Below are 19,458 nucleotides of genomic sequence, written 5' to 3'. Positions count from 1 at the left end.
AAACCCCCTGAATACTTGTATGTGAGCATTTACAGTGAATCCTTCATCGAAACTGCTTGTCAACATCTTCTGCTCCTCGTTGGGTTCGACACTCTTATTTATCGAAAGTACTACGATACACCCCCTATACTTGTGGGTCATCATCCCTCCGATCCAAATTGACTCCACTTTTTGTAGATACACATGCATGTAGTCTAGAAACTTAAGTAGATACATACGAATCTAGATAAAGTTAAGTAAATTAATATGGATCGGAGGGAGTATTTACAATCTTTGTAAGAACCCCCGTCACATACAATGATACAAATAGGTCCTGCATGTTAAATGCTATTGACTCGTTTGATTCATGTCTAGTTCTTCCTTAATATCGACTTACACAAAACTTGTTTCCGTTGCCTTGCCAGGGATCAGATTGTGTGAAGCCCTTTATCGCATTGCAAAACTGCATCAAGGAAAATCCGGAGGCATTTTCTAAGGAGATTTTGGAAGAGGAGGAGAATGACGAGGAGGCTGAGAAGTCCAACCTGAAAGTTAGAGCTCCAGCATGGTCTAGAGAAGCCAAGCAAAAGCTTTGAGATCTTGTGGGATTAAGCTGACCGCCCGATAAAAAGATTCCTCTGATTGCTTCGCTACACCTTGTTTATCCTATAAATTATTCCTTTATAGGCTAGATTTCCGTGAGCAAAGTATGCATCCGTGGTCCTTCAGCAGAAAGAAGCCCAGTTTGTGCATGAGAGATATTCCACATCTTTTTTTTTCTAAGAACATATTCGTTATTGCAATGAGAAACTGAGAAACATGTTTTCTTAGACTTCTGTTTCCAAATGGATTAAGGCGCTGGTAAATATTGAAAGAAGCTATTGTTCGTGCTGATAGACTACTCATTTTACGAATTGATGTATGAATTGATGGGTCTATTGTTTTACTGTGGCATTGGAACAGTTAAAGAGTACTCCCTTCATTCCATATTAGTTGTAGCTGATATGGATGTATATTATTTTGTGTATATGTACATCTGAATCTGCGATAGCTAATATGGAAGGGAGGGAGTATAACTTAATGCTCAAATGTACTGATGATGCTATGTTATTTACGTTTACCACTTTAGTGGAGAATTTTGGGTGTGGCAACTTTTTGGGACACTTGAATGAGTTTACATCATCTCCTTTTGTTCCGAGGGACCTCATTTTTCTTTTAGGGTTATGAATTCTGAAGAACCCCCAACTAGTGATGATTTTATTAATTACTCAAACAAGAAAAACGTCTCATAACAAGCTGTTAGCACCATGTCAAATGTGTGAGGAACACCGATAGATTAAAATTGTTTTATATCACCAATGTTTTTCTAGATCCTTTTAATTCTTTTTTTGTGTGTAGATCCGATGGACTGACAATACAGTAGATGATTAAGTGATTGTGAGAGGTTGAAGGAAACAAGTTCAGACAACATGCAAATATATGAACATGTTAGAGTAGCAATAGAGAGATAGAGACCTAATAAGCAGTTCCTGTATAATTGAAATGAAAAACTTACAACACGATACTTAGGGCATCTCCAGCGGCGCGACGCATTTTAGCGTCCGGAAATGTCTACGCGCGTTCGTTTGCGTCGGCAGAAATGGTCGAAATCGACCGCGCGTCCGTTTGCGTCGGGGTGGCTCCAGCGGCATGACGCATTTTTTTGCTCGAATCATTTTTTTATAACATGAAAACATAATTTACAGAGTTTAACACATGAAAATAAACCCTAAACGCCTGCGCCTATTGCTGCTCGTCGTCGCTGTCGAGCACGATGAGCTCCGGTACCGTCCAGGGCCAGTCGGATACCGGCGGAACGTACGCCGGGCGCGCCGGCGGTGCTGGAGGTGGAGGCGTCCAGGGTTGTGGTTGTGGCGGCGGTGGAGGCGCTCAGGGTTGTGGCTGCGGTGGAGGCGCCCAGGGCTGTGGCTGCGGTGGAGGCGCCGAGGGTTGTGGCTGTGGCGGAAGTGGAGGCGCCCAGGGATGTGGCGGCGGTGGAGGAGCCTAGGGGTTGTACGGCGGCGGTTGTGGCGCGGCCGAGTCTTGTAGCACCAGTCATAGGGCTTCATCCTCCGACAGGCCCGGCGGCATGAAGCCGGTGGCGTAGCGGGGCAGCGGCGGCTGCACCAGGTGGGTCGTTCTCGGAGACGATGCCATTGAAGGCGGCGCAGAAGCCCAGCCGCCGCGCAGAAGAGGCAGCCGCGCCATTGATGGCGAAAGCTGCGGCGCAGACGCGGAAGTGATGTCCTCGATACAGGCTCGCTGCCAGGCGGGCCCGGTAGAGACACGAGCGGACACTTTGCCGGTTTGATCCAGTAATTTGAGAAATGTTCAGACTCGAAATTTGTTCAAAATTTGAAAATAGTTCAGATCTGAAATTTATTACAATTCAAAAATTGCTCAAAGTATTCAAATTCTAAAAATTTTGCAAATTTTAAAATTGTTCAATATTCGAAATTGTTCAAAAAATAAAGGATTGGTCATATTTTAAAAATGTTCAATTCAAAAATTACCAGTTTGATCCCGTAATTTTTTGGTTAAAAACGTAAAAGAAAAAAGATAAATACATGTCTGATGGGCCGAGCCCACATATGGCCGGAGGGTGTGCGGCATCTGCCCCCTACGACTCCGACGGTAGAGGCCACATCTTACCGAAGAAACCCTAAATTGCCCCTATCCATCCATAAACAGCGGCTGGCTCGTCTTCTTCTTCTTCGCCGCCGCTGCCGCCGCCGCTGCCGCAACCGCAACAACCACCACCCCTCCTCGTCTTCTTCTTCTTCGCCGCCAAAAGGAAAAGATGCTCTGCGAAGACATCCACTCCCATGCCCAAGTCCAATCCCTGCATGCCCGCTCCGATGAGCTGGCCCGCTCCGAAGAGCAGATGCTTGTGAATCTTGTCTCTCTGGAGTCCGTGCGCATCGCTCCCGAGTCTTATGAACTCCTCAGCCCGCTGGTGGATAGGGCGTCCATGATATGCACCGAGCTGTATCGCCTCTCGGTCGTGGCAGGCTTGGCGCTGGAACTTCACAGGCTCGAGCATGATCTGTTACCCCAGGTCATGGATCCGGAGGCCAAGCTGGACCGGGGCGTCCTGCAAGCCATCCTACTCATGAAGAACTCAGCAATTGCGATCTTTGATCTGGGGAAGGCCTTTAAGGAAGCACACATCTCAGGCCAAGCCAGACTGCTGAGCCTACTGCTACACGATGCCACTCTTCGTTTACTGGACATGAGTTCCACCATAGTCTCGCTTCGGGAGCAGCATATCCCGTTGCTGGTCCAGCTGGTCACCGCTCTGTTGGCGGCCCCGGTTCGTTTCTAGATTCTGAGTATACTATCAGCTGTTTCTTGCCAGCTCGTGACTGTTGTGATGAGTATTTCTTAGGGGCGTGGCAAACAGCTTACAACTGTAGGGGTAGCTCTCAAATGTTGCCATGTATTTATGTTTGGATGATATTATGGATTTTAAATAGTAAGTACATAATCTTGGGTACTGTTTTCACATTCTGTGCTAGGGTACAACTTGCAATTACTTTCAGTTAGGATGGTTCGGTGGACATGTATGAACAATGATTATTCTTGTGCAAAATCAGTTTGTTTTAAAGTATCACTCTTCACAAGTCAACTAACAAATTGAACACTACTATACCAAAACTTCCAAACAACTTTTGCTATAAGGAAACTCCCATCTTGAACTGTCCAACTATCCCAAGTTCAAATATCTGAATGGTGACAATCAATTCAAATAGCCAATGCTGAGCATAAACATATATATAGCAATGCCAACATATATATATCATAGCTATATAGCAATGCTGAGCATAAACATATATGTTTGGATGATATTATGGATTTTATGTATCTTGGGTACTGTTTTCTCATTCTGTGCTAGGATACCATAGTTCTGTGAATGCGCATCCATAGATTGCCTTGTCAACACATGAAAAGCTGAACTTTTTTCCACCAAGGCAGTAATGAAGCGCAACCTTCTTCAGAACTGATCCATAGATACGGCTCAGTGTGCCAAAACATTTGAAAATTTCCTTTTTTAAAATATAAAAATCAAACAAACCTGTATTTCTAGTGCTGCAGCGATGTAAACAGTTTTATTTATCATAAGCAGCAGCAGTTGAAGTAATCTGTTTGCTGCACACGGATTGGAAAATGAGGGTGTCCCTGAACTTAAATTATTCACTTAATCATTGGCATACTCGATCGAACCAGCCACTGTTTGTGTTGCTAGCCGCCGTCACCGCCTGCGCGAGCTAGCTAGAGCTCAAGCCTCGATGGGCCAAGACCAGAGCCAGCCTGCCGCGGAGGCGGGGGAGCCTTCTCCGCTGCCCTCCTCCCTCGAGGAGCTCGTCGCAGGTACATGCCGGAAGTCTGAATCTTATTCGCCGGAGGCGGTTCCCTCGTAATCTTGGTTTCCCTGTACACGGTTGCTTCCAGGGGTAGCTCTCCTTGAGTCGCGCTTGCATCTAGGTCCCTTCGCAGTACTATGGACTTGAGGAGCATTGGTGAGAGCGGAGCTCAAGGAGACTAGGACCTCTACTAATACGTACAGTTGGTAGTGGATGGACGACATTGTTCCTGTGATTCTCTAGTTTTTGGTTATGCAGGGCAGACATTTTATTCGATGGTGAACTGGTGTAATCTTGCAAATCCTACAACATACTATATGCGTTCAGGCCAAAATTGAGGTTGTCTTAATGTTAGTGCCACCTACGGTATGTGCTAAGTTAATAACACCCCGGGCCTGAGGAGCACTAAGCTTTAACCTGCTAATATCTGCCCAAAAAGACTAGATTGAGTTCCTAGATCTCCAAAAAATACACCAATGTCTAGACAGTTTGTGCGCTCTTTTAAATTTTTGTGGCATGCTTTGCTCTTTTAAATGTGCTCTTAGTGTTCTTTTATTGGAATCAGGGGCTTTCACTCATCTTTTTTCAATGGAGCCATCATTCATTAATTAGTAGCAGGATTACAATAGTTTCTAGGCAACAACCTAGACTGATATTAATTGTCTGATGTTGCATTTTTTTTGCCAAGCTTTAAACTGTGCGCTTTGCATGGGATATTTTGTTTTCTTTTGAAGGCTCATTTAATCTATCCCAGCATTAATGTTCTGATTACTGATGTTGGATTTTTTTGTAATGCACAGAGCGTTTAGTGAGGATAACAATGACGTAAGACCCTTTCTTTTGCTTTGGATAGTCGATAGATGCTCGTGTATCATTATCGTATTCTTCATGGCACTTGGGATATCAGTGAAACTGTTGTTTGCTTGTGCAGTCAATTGACGTGAAGGTACAGAAAGCTCTGGAATGTCCATGCGTTGCTGATTTGAAAAGTGGACCTTGTGGCAGTGGATTTATCGATGCATTTTCCTGCTTCCTGAGGAGTACCGAAGAAGAGAAGGTTGTATTTTTGCTTCAAATTACTAAGTTGCTTTCATTGAAATTTATCTTGCTGCAAGTTATTTCTTTCCATACAAAGTTTCGCGTTGGTGGTCATTAGTTCACCTCTTTTCTAGCCTTCCTTGTCTCAGCACTGACAAGTGCGACATATGAATGCTACTGTATCATCTGCTGCCCTGATAAACAAAAGCATCAAAGTTAATTAATTTGACATACAACTTCAGTAAACTATGTTCTACATTGTCTTATTAGGTTCGGTAGCGTAGCACGGTTGTCTTGCTAGTTACTTAAACATGTGGTATGATAATCATAATAAGCTGCTCTTTGTTCTAAGCTTAGCTCAGTATGACCAAACAATAATAAATACTCAAGGATAGGTAACTACTCCCCCTGTCCCTTAATATAAGATGTTATTACAACCAACCAATTACATTATATTGGTTGTAATAACATCTTATATTATGGGACAGAGGGAGTACTAAACAATGTGTGAGCTATTGTTTAGCAGATCTTGTTAACTGATACCACCATTTCGCATGTGCAGCCTTGATAATGACGGGTGTGATCCTTTTTACTGCCAGCATTTTTTTTCCTTTTCCTATTACGGAGTATTTCAATCGGTATTGGCTTGCTATCAAATTGTTAGGTACATTTTAGTTTATGCAAACAAGATACATTTGCTTCTGCACATTGCAGCGTCAAAAGTACTTGTTCAGGCTACCTGTTACTTAACACCTTGAGAATTGACCTTCATATTTTTTTTCCCGCGAAAACGCAAAAAGCATGTGTTTCGATGCATTGATAGAATGAAGGTTATATGTACAAGTCCAAAAAAGGACTAACACCGCAGTTGAAAGAATTAAGAAATTTAGATAATATAATTGACTGGAAAACACAAATTATTGTTGTTACTTTTCTAAATTTATTTATGTGTTTACAATCTTTGATGCTATTGACTGTTTGATTCATGTCTATGTCTTCCTTAGTATTGACTTACACAAAATTTGTTTCCTTTGCCTTGCCAGGGATCAGATTGTGTGAAGCCCTTCATCGCATTGCAGAACTGCATCAAGGAAAATCCGGAGGCAGTTTCTAAGGAGATTTTGGAAGAGGAGGAGAATGACGAGGAGGCTGAGAAGTCCAACCTGAAAGTTAGAGCTCCAGCATGGTCTAGAGAAGCCAAGCCAAAGCTTTGAGATCTTGTGGGATTAAGCTGACCGCCCGATAAAAAGATTCCTCTGATTGGTGCGCTACACCTTATTTATCCTATAAATTACTCCTTTATAGGCTAGATTTCCGTGAGCAAAGTATGCATCCCGGGTCCTTCAGCAGAAATAAGCCCAGTTTGTGCACGAGAGATATTCCACAGAGAACATATTCGTTATTGCAATGAGAAACTGAGAAACATGTTTTCTCAGACTTCTGTTTCCAAATGGATTAAGGCGCTGGTAAATATTGAAAGAAGCTATTGTCCGTGTTGATATACTACTCATTTTTTGAATTGATGGGTCTATTGTTTTACCGTGGCACTGGAACAGGTAAAGAGTACTCCCTAAATTCCATACTAGTTGTAGCTTATATGGATGTATCTTATTTTGTGTATATGTACATCTGCATCTGCGATAGCTAATATGGAAGGGAGGGAGTATAACTTAATGCTCAAGTGTAGTGATGATGCTATGTTATTTACGTTTACCACTTTAGTGGAGAATTTTGGGTGTGGCAACTTTTTGGGACAGTTGAATGAGTTTACATCATCTCCTTTTGTTTTGAGGGACCTCATTTTTCTTCTAGGGTTATGAATTCTGAAGAACCCCCACCTAGTGATGATTTTATTAATTACTCAAACAAGAAAAATATCTCATAACAAGCTGTTAGCACCATGTCAAATGTGTGAGGAACACTGATAGATTAAAATTGTTTTATATGACCAATGTTTTTCTAGGTCCTTTTTCTGTTTTGTGTACATCCGATGGACTGACAAAACAGTAGATGATTAAGTGAGTGTGTGAAACAGAGGTTGAAGGAAACAAGTTCAGACAACATGCAAATACACGAACATGTTAGAGTAACAATATGGAGATAGAGACCTAATAAGCAGTTCCAGTATAATTGTTGAAATGAAAAACTTACAACACGGTACTTACGCAAAAGAGAAGAAGCTACTCCTCATTAGATATTTTAAACGGTCGAGTGCGTGTGTGGTGAATTTAACACATTTCGTCTAGAAAGACTATGAACATAAACATGAGATTTGAGAGTAGCCATCAACAATACTTGGAAATAATATCGAGAATAGAACCACGTCGTTAATTTGCATTATTTTTTGTGTACATTTCATCTTGAATCGAAGCAGCGCCGCGTTGATTAGAAGATATGAGATGAAGAAGATCAACAAAACATGACGAGAACAATTCACTCACAAAGCCTATCCATGGCTTCAATATGAGATGAAGAAGATCAACAAAACATGACGAGAACAATTCACTCACAAAGCCTATCCATTGCAAAGCCAGAGCCACCGTGTGCGAACATGGAGCGGAGGTTGAATTGGACAGACACGCTGGATCGGGTGTCACTCGTGTCTCCCAAACCATACCCCAAAGGGATTTGGGGCGCGCCGGATAAAAAAACGTTCCCAGCCGCGTCCCTTAAAGTCGTTTTTTTGTCCGGCGCGGCCGATACGGTGTCCGGCGCCTCGAGTCCGTCCCCGCTACACAGGGGATGCTCCGGGGACGCCAAACACACCGAAAAGCGAGGCGGGGTGTGGCGGGACCGACGCGTCAGCGGCACATTTAAGTTTAACCTAATCGTCGCCTACCTCGCGACGGAAGTTATTGGCACGCAGCGACGGTGTTGTTCCCGCAGAGGTGCAACGAAGCGTCTCGTCGCGCCTAGCTCTGCGTGCCGGCGTTAATGAGCGCCACCACTCCCCTGCCTCCCTCCGGCCTATAAAAATGGTTGCTCTCTCATCGTCCCTCACACATAAACCCTAGCGCCTCTCTCCCCAACCCTAGCCGCCACCATCTCAAGAGTCGACGCCATGTCTGGTAGAGGCAGAGGCCGATCCCGCGACCATGGTCGTAGTCGTGGCCGCGGTAGAGCTGCACGCTCGCCGTCGTCTTCATCGTCGGACATGCAGGAGGAGGAGCGGCCGGTGCTGTTCGAGTTCGTCGTCGTCCTCAAGGGCGACCCACACGCCATCCAGGGGCTGCCGAACACCTTCGCCCGACCGGCGACGGCGCGCCGGGCTCGGCCGCATCCGCGGGAGGCTGCCTCGCGGCTGCTCGCCAGTGGATCGTGGACGTGATCTACGACGCGCGCGGCAAGATGTACCTCCACATCGGCTGGGATAAGTTCGCGCGCTACCACCACCTCGAAGCCGGCTTCGTGCTCATGTTCTCCTACTTTGGCGAGAGAGACATGAGCGTCAAGGTGTTCGACGAGACGCGTTGCCGCCGACACTACCACGACAACAGCGCCGAGGAGGACGAAGACTGATGAGTGTTGTTTCTTCGCAGCGAAAATATGCACAGAGGTTTCTGGTTGTTCTTCCTCAAAAGAACCAACAGGGGCACCGTCAGCAGCTGGATTTTCCAGTTTGGGTGATTGGGTGTGGCCTCGAGTGTTCTTTCTTGGCAACGAACATACGAAAAAACCTTCGTTGCCTGGCCTAGTTAGGTTTAGTTATCTTGCAATGTTTTATATTTGTGTCAACCGTGGTTCAAACTATGTATTAGTTTGTGAAATATTTCATCTCTTTATTGAAAAAAAAATAAAAAATAGTATTTTAATATTTGGGCGCGGCGTTTGGGGGACGCGGCTGGAAAGCGACGTCCCCTAAACCTAAACGTGGCACGAACGAAACATGTCCCTCGAACGCTCGATCGGAGGGCGTTTGGAGATGATTTGGGGGCGCGACTGCTCAGTCCCTGGAACGAATGATGTACCAGCAAAGTGATATAGGCCGAGAAAAACATTTCCCTGGTGGGCTTTTGGCCCATGTTCCTGCTCTTCCCCTCTTTCTCTCTTCCCAACGCGGTCACAGGGTTTTGTTTTGTTGAGTTACTACTACTGCCTACTCTGGCTCCGTCTCCTCTCCGCACCGCACCGCACCCCGGCCCGGAGGAGTCCCACCCACCTCCGCCGCGATAAGCCCTAACCTCCACCTCCATGGCGACCACCACCTTCTTCCGCCCGCTCGCCGTCCCCGTCGCCGGCGCCCGCCTCCGCCGCTGCCCCCTCGCCCTGCCCGCCCCCACCCGCCGGCCCACGCCCCTCCTCGTCGCCCGCGCCAAGCGCACCCCCGCCGCCTCCCGGCAGCCGGCCAGCTCCACCAACGCCGCACCCCCGAAGAAGGAGGCGGACGAGGAGGTGGAGGTGGAGGAGGAGCTGCCGTGGATCCAGGACAAGGCGCTGGACCTCGTCGAGTTCACCGGCACCGTCACGCAGGCCATCCCCGGGCCCCGCGTCGGCTCCAGCCCCGTCCCCTGGCTCCTCGCCGTCCCGCTCGCCTACGTCGGCGTCTCCCTCGCGCTCGCCGTCGCCCGCACCTACCGCAAATTCACCTCCCCGCGCACGCAGAAGAAGAAGAGGGTAAGTCTGAACGTCTACAAAAGTACAAATCATGTGTGGCTCGATGCTTAGCGGGAGGTTGGGTAGTCATACGATTAGGAGCTTTGTTACACTTAAGGTAATTTCTCTCTGGGATTGGACATTTTTTTCTCGTGCTTCGCTATTAGGTGGTGGTAGGTAATACTGGGTATGTAATAAAGTGATGGCGTACTTCTCGTACAATAGAGTTCAAGCCATGCCGAAATGTAGGTACATTTTGTGGAACTATAGCTTGTTTGTTCAATGTATTTGTTCATTGGGTGTTAAACTTCGTTCAAGGACTCGAGATGATAGGAGTTTGGCTTGTTTTTTTTATCAGCTGGAAAGTTATATACTAGCTTATCTCTGTTCGTAGAATATCAGGGAACCAAGACTCCATGACCATACTGAGTTGTATGGTTGAATTAGATGTCACTATCGACTGAGAGAATGAATCGACATGACTCTGTTTCATTGTGTATAATGAGTTTTCTGTACTTTTTTAGCACTTCATTCACTCTTAGCAATGTCTAATATGTCATGAACTTGCAATGTCAGCTTCTTGATCGTGCATAAGCTTGGAACTTTGTTTCAAATAGATAGCTCTGTACAGATTCCAAGGCACAACATTTTCTGTTTACAATCTTTTTGCTGATCGCAAGCTTGCCTTTAGGCTTTGATTTGTGGTTTTCTTGCTGATATTCTTAATGGAACTTTATATACTATAGCTCACTAAGTCACAACAGATATGCAGACACTTGTGGCACTATATATGTTTGGCACTTTATGATGAATCGATGTTTCTTTACAGGTGACTAAGAATATATTCTTGTTGAAGTCACTAGATGAGTTGTTTCACAAGGGCAGGGAAGCAGTGGATTTTTCAGCTCTCCAAGAACTAATGCAAAAGGTGTGCTCCTGATTCAACTATTATTACCGAGGAACTGAACATATATTGGACTAGTGCCACACCACATCTGCTTTATTTTCTCAACAAATGAATCTACTTTGAACAGTGTTGCTCATATATCTTATTCTGGAAGATTGAAATTACACTGATGACATGCAAATATCTTATCCACAATCTTTTGCTGAGTAGAATAGATTTTGGCATACCTAACTGTGATCCTTTGTACCAATGCACCCATTTCTACTGCTGTTTGAGGGGTCACTTATTTTTTATATTGTTGATTGCATTGCAAAGCTATCTGCCCATAGTGAGGGATGCAGATGGATGTGTAACCTTTTCCCATTTATTCAGACAGGATTTGACATGGATGATGTTGTAAGAAAGTACATCCGGTATACGCTGAATGAAAAACAATTCAATCCTGATGTGGTTGTGGATCTCATACATCTTAGGAAAGCATCAATGTTAGAAGATGCTGAAGTTGCTGAAATTTTGAATGAGATATCAAGAAGAATTGTTCGGGAGAAAGGTATTTTCATTCTTCTAATTGTGGTACTCTTATATAATGCATAGTATTTCCTGAATTTGGGACTCAGCCACTCTAGATGCTCGGTTTATTCAAGACTCTTGTACAACACATAGTCTTCTCTTAGCTTCCTATAAATTTATTGATCTCCATGATAAATTCTCTATAAAACTTGATGATGTCCTAGCTGTGTACTTGATTCGCTGCATATGATTTACTAGCTGTGTACTTGATTCGCTGCAAATTTTTGGAAGGTTACTTTCCAACAGTTACTGAAACATATATTCTTGGCACTTGTATGTTTCTTCCATTGTTCTCAAATCCACTCGTTACTTGTTCTGCTATTTCTAGCTTCTGGGCCTTGAAATGATGTCCGCATTGTGGTTGTAAACTTAAGTTCGATAGTTCTATTTTTCATGTTTTACCAAACATCAAAGTAATATGCATGTATGTGCGGCAGCAATATTCAATTTGTAATGAGGGTTCTAGCGATACGTTGCCATTTTGTTGATGCTAGGTGGCCATTAGTTGGTAATATTAGCATTAACATCATAAGATGTTTTCAAAATCAAAGCACTGCATTTCTATGCTTCATTTGGTAAATTTCAAATTTGACACCTTTAACCTGTTTGTTGTGCTTCAAACTTATCTAGTTTACTTTTAGGGTGTGTTTGGTAGCCTGGGTCTATCGAGAATCTCTATCTCACCTCATACATGTTGATCCTAGCTAAGTTGTGTTGAGATTTTGGCATTTGTTTGGTAGCCTGGGTTTGTTGAGCTCAGTTGAGTTGAGATGTTGTTTGGTGGGTTTGTTGAGCTCGGCTGAGCTGAGACCTATGTCTAAAAATATGAAATTACCATGAGGTCCGAATTTTACACAAAAGCCCTTGAACCGAATGAAAAAAAAGCAATCGGGTCCTCAGTCCTGATTGAGATGAACGCGTCCCCGATTTCTCGATCCTGACCAGGCTTCATGCCGGACCTGCCTGTGGCGGAGCTCGGGCCCGGAGACGTCGGACATGGCGACGCGAGGCTGTGGCGGTGCTCGGCCGTTGTCTGTCGTCTGTCGCGGAGCTAGGCGGTGGCGGCGCTCGGCCGTTGTTTGTCAGGGAGCTAGGCCGTGGCGGCGCTCGGCCGTGGCGGAGCTGTCCCTCGAGGAAGCGCGGCGCTCGTTCGTTGTCCGTTGTCCGCCGTTGTCGTCCGTCGCGGAGCTCGGCCGTGGCAGAGCTGCCCTTGAGGAAGCGGCGGCGCATGCCCTCGCAGTGCCCGTGGAGGCGCTCGTCTGCGGCCGTGGTGGAGCCGGCCCTCGCCGTGGCTGTGGCAGCGCTTGTCCTCGAGGAAGTGGCGGCACTCGGCGTCGAACAAGCTGGAGCGGGGCGCAGGCGTGGAGGGTGGGAAATAGAGAGCGCTTGCCGGGGGGGGGGATGAGGGCTGGGCAGTTTGACCCCTGTTGGTTTGGGCACAAGCGCGGGGGGTTTTCCGGGTGAGGTCAGCCCTGCCCAGGTGTGAAGCTCGATTTCGGCTTCTCTACCGGGCAGGGCTGAGAGGCTATTTTCGCATGAGGTGGGCAGTGCCCAGTTGGGCCGAGCCGACCTACCAAACAACAAAAGTTGGAAAAAAGTGGGATGAGGTGGGAAAATCTGAGGAGGGCCGGTCTACCAAACACACCCTTAGTGTTGCTACGAGTGTTTGACCTGCATTGCAAATAGGAGACTTGGTTGTCTTTGTAGAAAAGGATCAATAGTTGTGGCATGCAGGATAGCAACATAGCGTTTGGTATATTGGATATGCTTAGTGTGGTTTATTGTTTTCTTAAAAGTATTTGGTAGTAGTGATGATTTTGTTTATTTCACAACTTGATGTGTAAGATTAAGCTTGAATATTGCTACATCACTGAGGAGATTTTCTGTGTGATCTTGCAGGTCCTATAGTGATGGACTTAACTGGATTTACAGAACAAGGTTTCAAGCGGAAGCTTGCTGTGCAAACATTGTTTGGAAAAATCATGTACTTATCAGAGGTAAGGTGCTGGCGTCTGCTTTACTGGCTCTAATTTGCGTTCGAGAATTTTCTTGACTTCCATAACAGAGTTAAAGATGTTTTAGATGTCAGGATATTGTGTTATAATGTAATTCGTTCCTTACTTTCCCTGATCTAACTGAATATTTGTGAATCATCCAGCTCCCAGAGTTCTGTTCTCGCGACAGCTCGCTTGTTGTCAAAGAAATCTTTGGAGTTACTGAGTATGGCAAAATCCTTGCTATGATGATCCTTACAATTTTTATAGTGCAAGCGGTGCTTTAAATGCTAGCCTCATAACTGATGTTTCTCGTTTTGTTTTCATGTGAGCAGTGAGGATGCAGACAGCCTTCGAAGTCACACCCTTTCAGAAGCTGGTGATATCGAGTCATTAGAAAGGATGATCGATGATTCTGACATTGAACAAGGTACCCCACCATCGTCTTGAATAATGTTGATGGAAGGATACAGAGCATCTTATATGATAGAAGCTTGGAGTGAGTTTTTTCAACGTTAAAGAAGAGAGTGATGCCCTGGATAGTCGACTGCAAGTTTTGTAAATCTACCTCCTATTAGGATTGTAGCTTCTGGCAGACCTATCTACCACCTGACTAAACAAGGAAGCTGTTGAGAGATTCTGCCAACAATGAGTTTATATAAAGTGGCAATTTGTTAACTGTATTTGTGTTGTTCACCTTTTCAAGTTTATGTCATTTCATTGAAGAATGAACATGTTGGCAAGAATCGCAAATTTAGCGTTTGTGCACTTTCAGTGAAACTAGAGTATGTCTAGCAATGGTGCCTTCATGTTTCTGATGAATGGATCCAGGGTGGCATCTAGACTGAAACGTAACCATTGTGAACCTGATGTATACAACATGTAGGTAGCAGAGATTCCAGATTGGAATGTTAAGATGAGAAATTACTGAAAGCTGTACACCAGACAGGAAAAGTTTCCATTTGATTTTGTGACAGATAACAGAACGAAGGGGCTTTGCACACGCCGGCTTGTTATAACTTATAATTGACAGACGTATCGTAATTTGATGTTGAAGCGGTGGTCCTCATGGAGAACTTTACATTTGTGTTCCATGTCCATGAAAAGAATAATGAAACAATGTGAATCCTATACTTAGTTGCATCTAGCAGACCATAAGAATTTACAGATTGTTCCAGAAGAGCCTGAGTTCATCAGCAAAGGATTTCAGGCTTCCCCAAAGATTTGACCCAGTTGAGCCTTCATGTGCATGTTTACGGCTGCATTAGGAGTAAGGAAAGACGTGAGGAGCAGAATATGGTATGTACCGATAAACACCTGAACAAGTTCCTGTTCACATTTAACATCAAATTATAGCGTTGAAATGCATGAAACAACAATAGGGGAGAAAACTACGCAACCTATCTTTATCTGTGAGGTCCTGATATACTCCACGTATTATTTGATTTGGTTGATGCAGTTTAACAACAACGGAGTAACAGTCTCAAATATTGATATCTAGGTTCTGATGATGATAGTGCTCCTTATTCTGCCTTAATCAGTTACTGATATTGCACGAGGGAATGGAAGTAGTACAGCTCAAGGTTTTCTGCCTTAATCGGCTTGATGCTTTCAATTTGATATGATGCCACGGGTACACTTCTATCCTCCAAATAATTTTTGGTTGATAAATATAAATTGGCAGCTCCGATTTTACCATGGCATTCAAAAAGTTGTGGCTTAGTCTGTAAATCCAGAGACTCCGTAGTTTTAGCCTCCATAGTACATGATTATTATTAGTATTAGTGTTCCTTAGGAGTACACACATAATTGAAGATATATGAATAATTTAAACATACACCATGTGATAACTAACAATAAAATCTCAAAATGCACAAAGAGTGGAATCAAGTTATCTGTAATGAAGTACCATTTCTTCCTTTATGCCCTCAAAGCTGAGAATAGCATCTCTTTCTCTTGTGGAGAAATCAATATTGTTTAACCCATGTTTTTCCTTCACGGATGCTGAGTTGAAAGAGGCGTTTCTGACATCACTCTCCAGTCTTGAATTGTACACCAATTCCTGGAGTAATGCGAGCACTATGTAGTAGGAACCTCCAACATGCTGACGAACATGTGTTGCGCATGGAAACTTTCCGTCATGCGATGCCCTGTAACTGCGTTAAGTTGTAGAGCCAGGCATAATTTACAAGCACAAAGATATATACAGTTCAGCAATTGATCAAGTACTCTGATTCCTAGAAGCACATTTATATATGGCTATATCCAGCTGGTAACATCGATAATCAGTAATTTTGCCATATAAATTTGACAAGGGTTGTTTTGAAGCCAAGACTTGATTTTCATCAAAGACCAATTGTAAAGTGTGGTCGATCAGATTAATCTCATAAATCACAAGACTCCCGTAATCACTCACTCTTCAGGTTTCATAAGCTAAAACCAGCAGTTTGATGGGACCCTAGCTGAGTTTGTGAGTCATTCACTGGCTACTTAATGCATGTTTCTTTAACCTTTGCCACCGGTCATGTGAATAAGAAAATGACTTTTTTTTCTAATCAACCACCATCTCCGGCAGTGCGAAACTTACATCTGATTCTGAACAAAGGTGATAAATTGGCTCTCGGCCATCAGACATTGCAAGTAAACCTGTAAATATAGTATAACGTAATTCTACAGAACTAAATCTGTTAGGTTGTTCCACCTTCATCCAAGATTATAATTAGCGAAAAAGAAGTGCAAACAGAGAGTACAAATGGCGATCACAATAATTCAATAAGAAATGCTGTCTCGCTGAGTTGCCTTACTTTTCAACAAATTCCTCTACCCTGATCCTTCTTTCTTGCTTTGTTACTCTCTTCTGGACTTCAGGTACAACCTGAGTAGACAAGGAAGCCTGTTCATATTCTCACTTTGTGTCTGATCTGGCACAGTTTGGCCATTATTATTACTAAAACATCCTGGTGCTTAATGTAAAGCGACTAAGAGCACACAATCATGGTATTATGGCACTGGAACCATGTACCCGGTAATTATTTTAGTATGTACAAAGATTAAACTAAAACTATGACATCATTAACATATGCACTGCTAGAAACTTAAGAGATCAAAGTGAAAATAATGAGCAACACGAGCACAAATCAACGGAGTAAAAGTAAGGTTATCTGTAACAAAATACCAGTTCTTCTTTGGTCCTAGCATCTTTGGTTGAGAGGTCAATGTTGTTTAGCCCATATCTTCCCTCAAAGTTCCTTGAGTTGAAAGAGGCATCTCTCACATCACATTTTAGTCTTGAATTATACTCCAATTCCTGGAGTAATTCCCACGATATGTAGTAGGACCCTCCAACCTGCTGACGAACAGATGTAGCAGATGGAAATTTCCCTTCATGTGATGCCCTGTAACTGTGTTGAATAGTAGAGCCAGGCATGAATAAAGGATGCAACATTTAACACAAGTAAGTCCTTACTGGGTGCAGGTAAAGATATACGGCACTAGAATTTCATCAAGCACCTCTAGAGCATTTAGACGTGGCGCAAAGAATCAGTATATATAATTGGCTGTTTCAAAATCGAAAGTATGATGAGCGTTGCTTTGAAGTTGACACTTCGTTTTCATGCACAAAATGCAAATTATGGTCGATTAGCTAATCCCATAAGTCATATTATCACTCATTTTCAAGTTTTCGTAAGCTGAACCAGCAGTTTGCTTGTATCCAATTCAAGTTTGTGAGCTGCAGCTGCTTACAACATGTTTCCTGAATCTTTTCCATTGGGACACTTAAATAAGATAAACAGGATAAGGAACACTGAATATGAAGAATCACCTCCAGCGGTGTCAAACACACATCTGATTCCGAAAAGAGTTGATCAATTGGCTCGGGTGTTCATAAATTGCTAGTATACCACGCGAATCTACAAGACGGTTCCACCTTCATGCAAGATTAAAACATGACAAGACTCTAATACATACAGCTATAAAGGCATCAAAATCAAACTGTAAAACATGCTGACCACAAGAATACAATCAGAAATGCTGTCTGGCTGACAATTGCCTTACTTTTCAACAAATTCCTCCACCCTGGCCCTTCTTTCTTGTTTTGATACTCTCTTCTGAACTCTCGGTGGATCCTCACCAGACAGAGAAGACAGGTGTGCCTTCCCACAGAGAGGCCGATACGATGACCGTACAACGGCGTCAGAAATGTCAGCAAAGACTGGAAAAGGAGGTAAAATAACATAATTTAGGCCCATAAGACAAGCATTTACAGACCTTAAAGAAACATATCGCATCACAAGCTTCTAACTAGCGTAAAGAAAAGCAAACATGTCTCTCTAATAAAGCAGCGGTGTTGTTGGTACTGGAAGGGAGAGGCTAAAATCAGCCACGATTGAACCAAACATAAACAGGAGAAACTTGCAGGGCAGAGTCCAAACCCTTCTTGGAGGACGCAGAGGAGGAGCAGAAGCGCGCGGACGCTTGCATCGGGAGAGGCCGCTTTCAGACTATCATTTTCTGTTCTGCGGGGAGGTGAGCAGAGGAGGAGGAGGAGACGGGAGCCAGGCAGGTAGACGAGCCGACTAGGAAAGCGTGCTCGCCTGTCAGGTTGGTGGTGCTGGCTGGCCGATGTCGACGGGGCCCTAGGGGCAAGTCCGCAAGTGTTGCTATGAGACTGGGTCCATTCGTCAGTGGGGTTTACATGGGCCTCACGTATCCCTGGGGCACCTAATGCTACATGGGCCTCTAAATGTAACATGGTAAACTTATTTGAGGTGAAAAAGTTATCTCAAAGAAAAATTGAGGTGAAAACGTGTTAAAAGAAGCCTTACGCAGCATTAAAATTGTAAAGTTTGTGATTTCAATTTTTTTTTTGTAAAGTTTGCCCTAAACAAAGGAAAATCCAAAAGTCTCGAGAGCACTGAAATCAAGTGTTCTTCTAACAAAATGAAATAAAAGAGATTCAAAAACATCAACTCAACATATATGTGTGTGCATGTGATTGTTCAACTTTTATTAAACATTAATTTCACACATAAGTTTAGCACGCTGATGCACATATCGTACAATTGACGCGAAGTATTATGTTAGTAGGGGTGCACTGACAATGATTAGACACATGCTTATGTTAAATATGATTAGGCTCCGCTTGGCTCAACGGATTTTAGGCAAAATGGAGGAGAGAGTAAGTTAACAGTCGTAACTGGTCCCTGTATCACCGCTTGGTTCATCTGTTTTTTCCTGCTCTTTGGTTTTGCTCGCACTGTGTCAAACCGGGTTACTTTTATGGACCCACTGAGCCCCGCAAGAAATCCGGTTGGTATACCAGGGCACAACAAAACAGTGCACAGAATGTTTCCAAAAGGGACATATAAATACTATAGTGTCATTAGTTTTTTGGCACGGAAATTAGCACAAGAGTGTTCTTTACACAAGACCCCCTAGATTAACGATTCGAGATCGGAGTAAAACGAGGGAAATCGGTAACTTCCTAAATTAACATAACAAATCAGGAAATTCAATTCGGCACATGGGAGCATATGCTCCTGCCACCGGAAAAACATTTTGAAATGTTCAAAAAAGCCAAACAAAAAATGTCTAGCTTACGTATCAATATTTTACGTGCACACATCAAGTCTTGCGAAAAACCGATATTTTTTGTGAATTGTGTAAAAAAGACAAATAAAACATCTCATACACAACTTTTTTTACACAAAAAATTGTCTTTTTTACGGATGGCACTCAAAATGTCGGTTTTCTGTGAAACTACTTTTTGAACATGTAGAATTTCAAGATGTATCCACTAAATTTTGTGTTCAAATTTTTCAACATTTTAAAATTGCATTTAAAATGAAGTTTAAAAACCGGGAGCATATGCTCCCGGGTGCCAAAACGCCACTCCCAAAACAAATCCCACAAATATCTCTGGCTGACTCTCCATATATGTGCAGTCATGTTATATTAAGGAAATAAAAACATT

The 19,458-nt window shown here is 43.6% G+C and overlaps 3 protein-coding genes across 10 annotated transcripts; 2 read left to right on the top strand and 1 right to left on the bottom strand.

The window, feature by feature from the left end:
- Positions 1 to 2,803: 2,803 nt before the first annotated feature.
- Positions 2,804 to 6,926, top strand: LOC124678500 (mitochondrial intermembrane space import and assembly protein 40 homolog). Of its 2 annotated transcripts, none has more exons than XM_047214376.1 (3): positions 2,804 to 3,331; positions 5,183 to 5,207; positions 5,314 to 5,384. In XM_047214376.1, exons 1-2 carry the CDS (start codon positions 2,819 to 2,821, stop codon positions 5,189 to 5,191), a joined length of 522 nt encoding a protein of 173 aa, XP_047070332.1. In that variant the 5' UTR covers positions 2,804 to 2,818; the 3' UTR covers positions 5,192 to 5,207; positions 5,314 to 5,384. The 2 variants fall into 2 exon arrangements, with proteins under 2 accessions (XP_047070332.1, XP_047070333.1); XM_047214377.1 differs by lacking the exon at positions 2,804 to 3,331 and adding an exon at positions 6,464 to 6,926 and having other exon boundaries at positions 4,352 to 5,207; positions 5,314 to 5,439.
- Positions 6,927 to 9,596: 2,670 nt separating this feature from the next.
- On the top strand, positions 9,597 to 14,075 carry LOC124676096. Its single transcript, XM_047212181.1, has 6 exons — positions 9,597 to 10,034; positions 10,843 to 10,941; positions 11,293 to 11,470; positions 13,390 to 13,487; positions 13,649 to 13,710; positions 13,820 to 14,075. The coding sequence occupies exons 1-6, from the start codon at positions 9,612 to 9,614 to the stop codon at positions 13,932 to 13,934; spliced, it is 975 nt and encodes a 324-aa protein (XP_047068137.1). The 5' UTR covers positions 9,597 to 9,611; the 3' UTR covers positions 13,935 to 14,075.
- A 450-nt stretch (positions 14,076 to 14,525) lies between these two features.
- Positions 14,526 to 18,049, bottom strand: LOC124675774. Of its 7 annotated transcripts, XM_047211846.1 has the most exons (8): positions 17,918 to 18,049; positions 17,541 to 17,697; positions 16,753 to 16,885; positions 16,660 to 16,713; positions 16,289 to 16,359; positions 15,394 to 15,640; positions 15,060 to 15,241; positions 14,526 to 14,743 (listed from the first exon to the last, which is right to left on the bottom strand). In XM_047211846.1, the coding sequence occupies exons 1-8, from the start codon at positions 17,964 to 17,966 to the stop codon at positions 14,647 to 14,649; spliced, it is 990 nt and encodes a 329-aa protein (XP_047067802.1). In that variant the 5' UTR covers positions 17,967 to 18,049; the 3' UTR covers positions 14,526 to 14,646. The 7 variants fall into 7 exon arrangements, 4 of the variants coding, with proteins under 4 accessions (XP_047067802.1, XP_047067800.1, XP_047067801.1 ...); XM_047211844.1 differs by having other exon boundaries at positions 16,660 to 16,885; XM_047211845.1 differs by having other exon boundaries at positions 15,394 to 15,634; positions 16,660 to 16,885.
- Positions 18,050 to 19,458: the final 1,409 nt, after the last annotated feature.

Source organism: Lolium rigidum, chromosome 7, assembly GCF_022539505.1.
Source record: "Lolium rigidum isolate FL_2022 chromosome 7, APGP_CSIRO_Lrig_0.1, whole genome shotgun sequence".
Taxonomy (NCBI): domain Eukaryota; kingdom Viridiplantae; phylum Streptophyta; class Magnoliopsida; order Poales; family Poaceae; genus Lolium; species Lolium rigidum.
The sequence above is the reverse complement of the archived record's forward strand: the minus strand, read 5'-3'. Positions and strand labels throughout refer to the sequence as shown.